Source organism: Talpa europaea (genome assembly GCF_964194135.1).
Source record: "Talpa europaea genome assembly, chromosome: 1".
NCBI classification, from domain to species: domain Eukaryota; kingdom Metazoa; phylum Chordata; class Mammalia; order Eulipotyphla; family Talpidae; genus Talpa; species Talpa europaea.
In genome coordinates, this window is record NC_140073.1 from 49,588,946 (window position 1) to 49,599,706 (window position 10,761).

Consider the following 10,761-nt stretch of genomic DNA (forward strand, 5'->3'; position numbering starts at 1 on the left):
TGTCGGAGGGAGGCTGACCCTTGTCCCTGTCCCCGCAGCGCGGCCGCCATGGACAAGATCCTGGAGGCGGTGGTGACGTCGTCCTACCCGGCCAGCGTGAAGCAGGGGCTGGTGCGGCGCGTGCTGGAGGCGGCGCGGCAGCCTCTGGAGCGGGACCAGTGCCTGGCGCTGCTGGCGCTGGGCGCGCGCCTCTACGTGGGCGGCGCGGACGAGCTGCCCCGCCGCGTGGGCTGCCAGCTGCTGCACGTGGCGGGCCGCCACCACCCCGAGGTCTTCGCCGAGTTCTTCAGCGCGCGCCGGGTGCTGCGGCTGCTGCAGGGTGGCGCCGGGCCGCCGGGCCCCCGCGCGCTGGCTTGCGTGCAGCTCGGCTTGCAGCTGCTCCCCGAGGGGCCGGCGGCCGACGAGGTGTGCGCCCTGCTGCGGCGCGAGGTGCTGCGCACCGTGTGCGAGCGCCCGGGGCCCGCCGCCTGCGCGCAGGTGGCTCGTTTGCTGGCGCGGCATCCGCGCTGCGTGCCCGACGGCCCGCACCGCCTGCTCTTCTGCCAGCAGCTGGTGCGCTGCCTCGGCCGCTTCCGCTGCCCCGCGGAGGGCGAGGAGGGCGCCGTCGAGTTCCTGGAGCAGGCCCAGCAGGTGAGCGCGCTCCTGGCGCAGCTGTGGCGGTCGCAGCCCGCCACCATCCTGCCCTGTCTCAAGGAGCTGTTCGCTGTCATCTCCGGCACAGGTGCGTTTGCCCCGGGGGCCGGGCGGGAACTCGTGCACGCCAGGTGCTGCGCGCGCGCACACACACACACACGAGCAGGCGGTGGTTTGTGCTCATTCTGCCCGGCGTGCCCACGTGGGCTGATTTCATTTAGTTAGCAAGCCTCTGCTGAGCTACTGGGAAGCCTGCTCTGTGATGGGTGCTGGGCGCGCAGGAGGGGGCCGGTCGCCTGGCGAGGGAGAAGGACGCAGGCGAATCGGTCTGGTTAGAGAGAGGCCGGGGGCCGCGGGGTCTGAGAGAGACCACAGGGAGGGGTGAGTCCTCATGCCTTTTGGGTTAGGTGAGTTTCATAGACGTGGTGCCTTTTGAGTCAGGCCTGAGAGCTGGGTAGCAGGGTTGAGGAGCTGTGGTCAGGCTGAGGTGAAGGTCTGGAGAGGCCATGGAGCCTGAAGGAGCCGACCCCGAAGTGTCAATTTTTGCCCCCCCTCCCCCACATTGACAACCCGAGTTTGGACTCTAGTATAAACTACTGAAATAAGGTCTGTGCCTTCTTTGATTCTAGTGCTGTGCAGGTGGAAGGAAGGGAATGCACCTGGCAGGAAGAGGTGCCCAATTTTGATAACTAAATGTTCTTTCTCACCTCTAGGCCTTTGTCCATGTGGTTCTACCTGGAATGTCCTCCCTTTCCCCAAGTCCACATAGCTCTCCTACCTGTTCTTGTGAGCTCCAGTGTTATCCCTTCTAAAGGCCTTTCCTGTACACACAGTTGGGGGTCAGTACTTTTCTCTGGGCCCAGAGCTGGACCCAAAGTAGTGCCAGTGGTTGTCCAGTGAATGAGTTAATATGGAATCAGAGGCTGTGATGCTGTAGGAGGCTAGGAGGTGGCCTCGCTTGCTTTTTGCAGAGGCCCAGCCTGGTTCCTGGGCAGCTTGAGGGTCTGGAGTGGTGGGGGAGGTGAGGAGCCCATCTGCCCTGCTAAGCTCAGTCCAGCCTCCTATTCCAGAAGAAGAGCCGCCGTCTAGCGCCCTGGCCAGTGTGGTGCAGCACCTCCCATTGGAGCTCATGGATGGTGTTGTCCGGAACCTCAGTAATGATGACAGTGTGACGGATGCCCAGATGTTGACCGCCATCAGCAGGTGGGTTGAAGGTAGGGTGTCGTTAGGTCACTTTCCACTGGTTGCTGGGCTAGGGTTAGGGTTCCAGGACTTTGACCCTCATACTTGTTCATTCATTTGTTCTTTCTTGAGCCCTGTGCTGTGTCTGAACCTGGGCTGGTTGTGGGAGACACAGAACCTGGCCCCAATAATGCTCTGAGGCGGGGTACTGGCTGTGTGATGCTGGACAGGTCAGTGAACTATCTGAGCCTCAGCGTCCCTCTCTGATAACTGAGGGGCGATAATTAAGAGGTCGTCAGGCCTTCATGGGCTCATGTCAGGTAAAAGTACTTTACAAAGTGCTTTCTGAGTTAGGCAAGTATGATAGACAGTTTGGGGTACCTTCAGCTCATAGAGCTCTTGCACCGCCCCCATCTCATTTGAATATCATCACACTCGTGATCTAGCCACACCCACCCATGCAGTGATGCCTGCAGGCCTTTGTCTATGCAGACTCCGTCCACCTGGGGTGCCTCTCCCTGCCATTCCTTGCACACCTGTATGCAGAGCCATCATTTCTCTCATTACTTTCTGGATTCCTTGTTTTTAGTGGGTAAGAGTGTGGACTCGGGTGCAATGCCTGAGTTCAAACCCTGGCTCTTCTGCTGCTTGCCTGTGTAAATGTGGGCAAGTTATTCAGTTTCTCTAGGCTTTGGCTTCTTGGAGGGTAAGTGAATTAATCAGGCGTTTTACACAACTAGCCTCTGTGGTTATCACCTCCGGCCTTGACTTGTTGATGCAAAAGGTGCTTTGGGACGTGGGCGTGGGGCACGGGTGTCTGATTGTGGACACCTGGAGTATGGTGTGGGCATGCGTAAGTGTGCATACTGGAGCCTCGAAGTTAGGGCTATACGGCAGTGTCACTCAGACAGGAAGGCTGCGAGAGGACTAGTGGTGTGACTACAGAGGAGGTAAGACCACGAGAGGATGAGAGAGAACGCTAGAGAGGGCCCAGAGAAAGCGTAAAGATTCCCTCAGGCCGGGGGGGCTTGCCAGCCTCCCAGCCCCTGCTGGAGGGGCGAGAGGGTGACTCCCCTCCACTATCCCTCCTCTCCCCACCCCCTACCTCTGTCTCCTGCCTTGCTAGCCTGCCGGCTTGCCACTACACTTCTTCATTTATAAAATGTATAATTGGACCCATTTTAGAGGGTTGTTACAAGGATTAACATTAGATAAAATGAGAATTCATGTAAAGTGCCTAGAAGCTATTGTTATCAGAATTACTGTTTGTTCTCATTGTTCTACCTCTTTTGGGCACAGTCTACTAAGTATAAAAATCATGATAGTGGGCCTCCCGGGGGCGCAGCAGTTGAGCGCTGGGTTGCGAAGCTGCCCGCAGCCTCTGCAGTGCCGGTTCGATCCCCGGCTGCTCCCCGGCCACCGGAGGAGTGTCCCACATGGTGAGCAGCTCTCTCCTGCCGCCCCACTGCTCCCCTCAGCAGTGTCCTTCGGTCCTTCTGCCTGCTCTGCTCCCCGCTCTGGCTCTGGTGAATTCTCTCACCCTCCCGCGCTTCTGACTGTACCCAGTGCATGTATAAACAAACAAACAAACAAACAAATAAATAATACATGCCTCTTTAAAAAAAAAAATTAAATTAAAAAAATAAATAAATAAAAATCATGATAGTGCTGATGATTTCCTGTGCCCCTCTACGTGGCAGCTTCCCGCTCATTGGCACTGGCTTTGTGCTGTGGAGGTCAGATGTGTTACTGCACAGAAGCAAACAATGGATACTACATAACTGTTAACTATTAAAATCTTTTTTAATCATGCAACACCCTGGTACTGTCCCCATTCTACAGAGGAAGAAATAGGCCTTGCCTCTCCAGTCCACCTGTGACTATGCAGGTGCCTCTTTTTCTCCTTTTCCTAGTAAACCTGTCCTTTTAAATGTAAAAAGAAAAAAAAAAAAAACCCTAGTCCTGGAGAGAGTAAAAGACTTGTTTCAAGCCTCAGACAGGGGTTTGCTGGAGTTAGAGCTGCTGCGGGATCAGTGCTCTTCCTACTGTTGGATCCACTGCAGCCTAGTGTTTGTAGGGGTGAGGTTTGGGGTTCTGATGGGCCTGGCTCCCTTCCTGCTGGACTGGGAGCCCCAGGCTCTGCCAGGTGCCTATTATGAGCTCCTTTGTCGTTCCCAGAGATGTCTTGTTCATCCCACGGAGCCCAGGGCTGCCCTGCGCAGGTGTGAGTCAGTGTGGGGCTTCGGGGCATTTGGGCTTGTCTCGGCATTGTCCCAGCATTGTCCCAGCATTGTCCCACCCTGCCGTTTGGACCTCCCTGGTTCCTGTATCACCGCTTTTCCCCTAAGCAGAATGATCGACTGGGTGTCCTGGCCCCTGGGGAAGAACATTGACAAGTGGATCATAGCACTGCTGAAGGGCCTCGCCGCTGTTAAGAAGTTCAGCATCTTGATCGAGGTTTCACTTGCCAAAATTGAAAAGGTTGGTGGTCCCTGTCCTCCCCAGCTTTTGGCCTCTTCTGCTGGTCTCTTCCCAGGGGTGGTGCAGAGCATTGGGGTGTCCAGAAGCGCTCTCACCTGGGATGTTTCTCTACCCCTCTCTGTTTCTACCCCTCATTCATTTCTCTGATTGCTCATTTGGGCATGGAGTCTGTTGCTCTGGGTTTGTGCATCCATCTGATATCTGTCCTGCTCTCTGTTTCACCATCTGTCCACCCAGGGCTGTGCTTACCTCTGTTCTTCTGTATGGGGCCACTGCTTCAACCTCATGTCTCTGATGACCCCCTCAGGGCCTTGGGAACACTCAGCCTCAAGTGGTCCAGGCCTGGGGGATTCCTGACTTAGGGACTTTTTTCCAGGTTTTCTCCAAGCTTCTATACCCCATTGTCCGGGGAGCCGCCTTGTCTGTCCTCAAGTACATGCTCCTAACCTTCCAACACTCCCACGAGGCCTTCCACCTGGTAAGGGCCCCTGCTTGCTGCCCCAAGGATGGGAAACCCTGTTAGCCCCACTGGTTTGGCTGGACACAGACATGCTGACTTTGTTGGGGGTTGAAGAGGTCGGGTTTGATCCTCAAGACCTTTAGACCTCTTCTAGCTTGATGTCAGAGCTAGAAGAGATGTGAGACCCCATTTTACAGATAGGAAGCAGGCCTGAGAATTTGTATGGCCTCCGGGTGGTCTAAAGTGCCCCCCCTAAGATGATGACAACTGAGGTTCCTTGGGGGGGTACTAGATGTGTGCTAGTACAGCGCTAATGCTGGTACGTATGTTCAGTCCCTTAATTCCTGTAATAGGCTCGAGAAGGAGGTTCTACGTTTTCTTCATTCTTCAGCTGAGGAAACTGCTGTTTAGGGAGGGAAAGTCGCTTGTCTTAGACAAAGCTGGTGAGAGTACAAGGAAGATTCTAGCCAAGTTAATCTGACTCCTGACCCAGTGCCCTTCCTACATCTTTCTGACCACCAGAACCCAGGTGGCCTGGCCTCTAGCACAGGCCCTGTTCTGTCTTCTGGGCCCTCCCTTGGGAAGGGAGGGAATGCTGGGGGAGTGCACTCTTTCTGCCTGACTTCCCTGGCATGCAGAAGGGGGCCCAGATTCTGATGGGCAGAAACTTCATGCTTCCCAATTTGCTGCAGTGGGAAAAGCACAGAACCAGGGATTGGGATACTGGGGGGTTGTGTCCCAGCTCTCATTTGCTACATGATGACCTTGGACCAAGCCCTTAACCTCTCAGAGCATGGAACAGGGGTCAACCTCTAGGATGGTGGGAGAGGATTAGAAGAGGTGATAATTGTTGAGCGCCTGCCACAGTCTAGGGATGCCAGTCTTATTTCTTTCCATCCTTCTCTTGAAATTTTTTGGTTCCAGTTCCTGTAGCCTGTATGCCCCTGGAATGTTGTGGTAGAGCACCCTTTGTAGCACAGAGGAAAGAAACAACTTCTGTCCTAACCCATGGTGAAATTCTTGGCAAATTATGTAGCCTAATTTCAATTTCATCTATAAAATTGCTGCCACATAAAGTCATCATGAAGGTGAAGTGCTTGACACAAAAATGTTTGAAGAGTGGTGGCATTTGCCCCTAGAGGCTGTGTCTCTTACTCTATGCAGGCTGCCCACCAGCTGGTCACTCTCACCCCTGGGTGGGAGAGCGCCCTAGCACTCAGCCCTTCAGGCTGTTTGGGCAGGTTGTTTGGCCAAGATAAAACAGCTGTATCTCTGGCTCGACTGTGAAGAGGTCATTGTGTATCCCATTTTACAGGTGAAAAGATTGAGGCAGGGGGTCGAAGCTCACATATCTTGTAAAATGAGTCAGTGGTCTACAGCATTCAGAGCCCAGTGTAGGGGGGTTAGGGTGACAGTGGTCAGGTTGCAGACCTTCTGTTTCAGGCACGCTGGGTGTCTGCATGCCACCCACTATCCCACATCTCAGGTAGGTCACCTGGTACCGGGCCTAACTCTGCTTTGCTTTCACAGCTTCTCCCTCACATCCCCCCCATGGTGGCCTCTCTGCTCAAGGAGGATTCCAACTCAGGGACCAGTTGCCTGGAGCAGCTGGCGGAACTGGTGCACTGCATGGTGTTCCGTTTCCCAGGCTTTCCAGACCTGTATGAGCCAGTCATGGAGGCTATAAAGGTGAGTCACAATCTCCCGCTGCTCTGACAAGGCCATACTACAGATTGGTAGCACCCTGTGCTCATTTGGTTGTCTCTCAACTCTCCCTACCCGTCCTGTGCTTTAGACACACTAAGTCACCTGCCATTCCCACGTGTGCTGTCCTGGTGATTGCTCTGAGCCTTTGCATATCCCCTTCTTTCAAACTGTAAACCCTTTTCTTGTTCTGCCTGGATACCTACGTGTCCTTTAATGCGCTGTGTAAGTTAACTTCCCTCAAGAAACCTTCCCTGGTAATATCACTCCCCACCTCCCACCCCCAGGATCTCCCAGCTTGAAGCAGCCCTCTCTCACACATCACTCTGTCAGATGTCATTGTGTGTCTGTCTCTCCCAGGTTTCCTCCCCCAGGCAGTGAACATTCTAGAGCAGGGATTGTTTACCATTGTTAATGTGACTTTATTGATGCTCGGCCCAGGCTGGAAACTCAGGACACAGGCATGAGGCAGACAGGGTCTCCTCTATTGAGGAGCTTGCAGCCTAGTGGGGTGACAGACTTGTATGTATGTAACTAATCAAAGTAACTTATAAAATGCCTAAAGGGTGAGCCAGGGAGTAGTGAGGAACCAGAGGAAGAAAAGGTGTCCAGTTCAAGGAGGAGACCGCAAGGAAGAAAGGGCTTCTGAGCTGGGCTCAAAGGATTGCTAGGATAACAACTAACACTGTAGACAGCGCCACATTTGCCAGTGTTTTCCTATGTATTTTGTCTTCTGATGTGCTCATGAAAACTCTAGCAGATACTGTAATTTCGGTGTCATAGTTGAGGAAAATGAGACTAGGAGAGACTTGGTAACTTGGGCAGAGGCATAAAGGTAGTGAGAACCACAGCAGGGTCCTGGGTGCTGAACGCTTTCCCATTGCCTGATACAGAGGGCAGGCCCAAATGTAGGTGAACTGCCCATCAGACTTGCGTTTCTATAGCATGGCAGAGAGGAATCTTGAAAAATGACCCACCACAAAACACCAAGAAATGCTTTTAAAATATAACAAACTTTTTTAAAGTATATAGCTGAGTTTGCAAGAAAGTAAGAGGGACTCCTTAAGGGCCAAAAAGGAAGAGAAAACTGAATTCCAGAATGGCAAGAGATGATGCTTTTCTGTCGTGGGGTGGAGAGGGAGGGTGGGTGAGATGGGTCAGCTGTCACCAAGAGGCTGGAGTCGGTCGGCGCAGGAGTCTGGCCCTACTGGGGAGTTAGCACTAAGCAACAACTAAGCACTAAGCACTAAGCAAGTAAGGTTTTACTATTAGCAAAAGAGTGATCTAGAAAAAAAATACACATGTAGTCCAAAATAGACATCAAGTAAGCTTTTCTGGTTTGTCTTGGCTCTGGACTGGGAAATTTGTAATTGGTGGCCTGTCTCATAGGGGTTCAAATCCATAATCATTTTTGGGGTGGATGCTAAACTAAAGTAGTCCTAAACCTCTAATATCTAAGTTGTCTAGTAGAAACAAATGTAACTGTTTCAAACCGAAGAGGAGAATTGTGCAGAAGATGAGTGTATAGCCCCCCAAATTACAAAACACAGGTGGGAACCTTCCACCATGAGTAGGACTTGATAGACACAACAGACAAAACCTCTAACAGTTCTTGTCGGTTTTTTAATTTCACATCAGAAAGAGTTTCTTACTGAAGCCTATCTTGTCCCCTCTCACTTGAGGTAGAGAGGCAGAGGAGAAAGGATTCCACTTCTTGGAAGTGACTATTACTGTTTTCTGTTAGACTATGAGCTGCTTGTGGGCAAGAACTATGTCGTTTTGATCACTGTGCCCACTACATGTCTGAGTGAACGGGTGTGACCATAGTGTGAAGCATACCATCATGGAGATGTGAACAGAGGGGGGAGTCTGGCCTGGCTGGGCACTGAGGGAAATTTGTACTGAGTATGACTCAGACTCTGAAACCTAGGGGTTTTGGTCTAACCCATGGGACGAGGTGGGTACAGATACCTGTGCTACTAGGTATAAGGAGTTAGGCCTTGTGAGACAGGTATAGGTTGTGTGGGGTCCCAGCTTGAAGGTGCTGGAAAGCCACCCATGGAGGGATATAGGATTCAGACCTTGAGGGATGGGACTGCCAGGAGAGTCCACTTCATACAACTTGGGGGGAAAGGAGAGGGGATGGGAATGTTCTAGCCCACTTTGGTGATAATGTTGGTGGGATGGAGGGGAGGGATCAGCAGACCAGAGTGCCTTGAATGCCAGGCTCAGCAACTCTGCTTAATCCATGGAGGCAGCTTATCCCAAGCAGCCTAAAACAAGTGCAGTTTCTCTACAAACTCATTTTCTCTCAAGAATCAAGTATATACTTCATAATTATAAAAGTTACTTTAATATAAACACTTTCCTTGAATATTAGTGCATACATTCCAGGAGGAGGAACTACATTTGTCCTTTGGCTTTGAACAACCCTTTGTCACAAGCCTGTCTGAAGGACAAGGCAGCAGCAAATAAGTGACAGGTTTTTACAGTTTATGAAATCATTTCACATGTGTTCTATGAGTATATACTTCTTTGTATCTATGTCCTTTTATAGGTTCTGGAAAGTTCTCTTAGGCCATTATGTCTGGCTATGAAAGTTTTTTTCTGGAAGCTGTGGTCCTTGCTATGAGAGCCATTGTATGTTAAATTTCCAATAACAGGAGCTTTTAGAGGTGTCTGGAAGTTTTTGATTTATTTTCCTATGAATACAGAATTACCTTCTTTGGAAAAACTAGTATTTGATTTTTTTTTTCCATTATGGGTATTTTTTTCCATTATGGGTGTCCTCATGTGTGGGGTTCTCGGTCTTTTTGTCCATGCTTGTTCATGTTGTGTGTGTGGGGTTGGGTAGGGGCTTAGTAGAAGGAAAAAGGAGTGACTAAGAGAGAAAATACTGAGCCATTATCACCTTAAACTTTGGCAGCCCCTGCATTTAAAAAGAAATCATCTGTGAGAGATGACTAATCTGATAAATTACCTGATAAGTGATCCTAGGAAATGAGTAAGCAGAAGCGTTAAGTCAGACCATGGCCAGATCTGCAGTGGCAAAGGATGTGCACTGTTGTTGTTGTTGTTTTTTTTTTTTTTAAGATTTTTTAAGATTTATTTTATTTATGCATACAAGAACTGGGGTGTAGGCCAGAGGTACGGGGATTGTGAGGACTCACCAGAGACAAGTGGGGAGCAGACCAGGCAGATCTACTGAATACACTGCTGAGGGGAGCAGCGGGTGAGACGGGAGAGGTCTGCTGTGCCATGTGGGTTAGCTCCCTGGCGGGGGGGGGGGGGGGGGGGGGGGGGGGAGGGGGAGGGATCAAGCTTATGCCACAGTGGCTGGCAATAGCTTGATAGCACTGAGACTTTAACACTGGAAGGCCCCTGTGTGTGTGTGTGTGTGTGTGTGTGTGTGTGTGTGTGTATATATATATATATATATATTTAAGTTCTAGAGCCTTGGACAAATCTAGGGACTGTGTCCAGGGCCTGGAAAGAAGAGCAGGGCGAGAGAAACTGTTACAAATGCCACAAATCTAAATGACTGCCTTATGCTTAGATGTTTTCCTGCAAAATGCATGGTTGTTAGAACCAGGTCTTGGTAATATTCTTTTAGATGAAGCTGTTTAATGTGAACAAGGATGGTGAGTGGGAAAGCACTCAGCCTGTGACCAAGAACTGATACCTCTGACTCTTGGGAACCTCCCACCCTCCTGACTGTAGGGGCAAGTTTCAGGGGGGCTGACTAGTTCAAAATATTGATTCTGCAAACCTAAAAGGAGAAGGTGAAATGTGAGCATCATCGTGTGTGAACACCTTGAAAGTATAGTGCCAAACTGGTAGAGATAGGAGTATCCTCACTAGACCAATGAGGAAACTGAGGCCCAGAGAGGATGACCGGCTGAGTCAGAGAGGCTCACTGCCCACAGCGATGGCTGGTGAAGCTGGGAGTCAGGACAAGGGCTGAGGTTCTGGCTCTGCTGATCTGGCTAGTGGGCCAGTGTGATCATTGCTGAGTCTATCACACTCTGGATGTCCCCAGGAACATATGGACATCAGTGTTTCCGGAAAATTCTTTTCTCTTAGTTTCTTCATTTACAAAATGGGGACTTTACCGCCTTCAGGCAGTTGCGATATGAAACATCACGTAGATGGTCCATGAGTCAAGATAAGAATTTACAGTAAGTTTGGCATTCGGGATTGTTTACACACATCTCTTGAACATTTGTTGGGTGGTGTGCTTTCCAGAGGAGGTGATATTTTTAGATATTTTTAGAGCTGATCCTGCTATCTACCATCTTGTT

General features: G+C 50.9%; 1 protein-coding gene across 1 annotated transcript in view; it reads left to right on the forward strand.

Moving 5' to 3' along the window:
- Window positions 1–48: 48 nt before the first annotated feature.
- The window catches only part of USP35 (ubiquitin specific peptidase 35), a gene marked incomplete at both ends in the record, with an annotated part of 27,570 nt that continues 16,857 nt past the window's right edge, over window positions 49–10,761 (forward strand). The window contains 5 exons of the mRNA XM_084240319.1: window positions 49–721; window positions 1,704–1,836; window positions 4,167–4,296; window positions 4,673–4,774; window positions 6,287–6,445. Of these exons, the coding sequence (XP_084096445.1) occupies window positions 49–721; window positions 1,704–1,836; window positions 4,167–4,296; window positions 4,673–4,774; window positions 6,287–6,445 (1,197 nt within the window). The remainder of the gene's footprint in view (window positions 722–1,703; window positions 1,837–4,166; window positions 4,297–4,672; window positions 4,775–6,286; window positions 6,446–10,761) is intronic.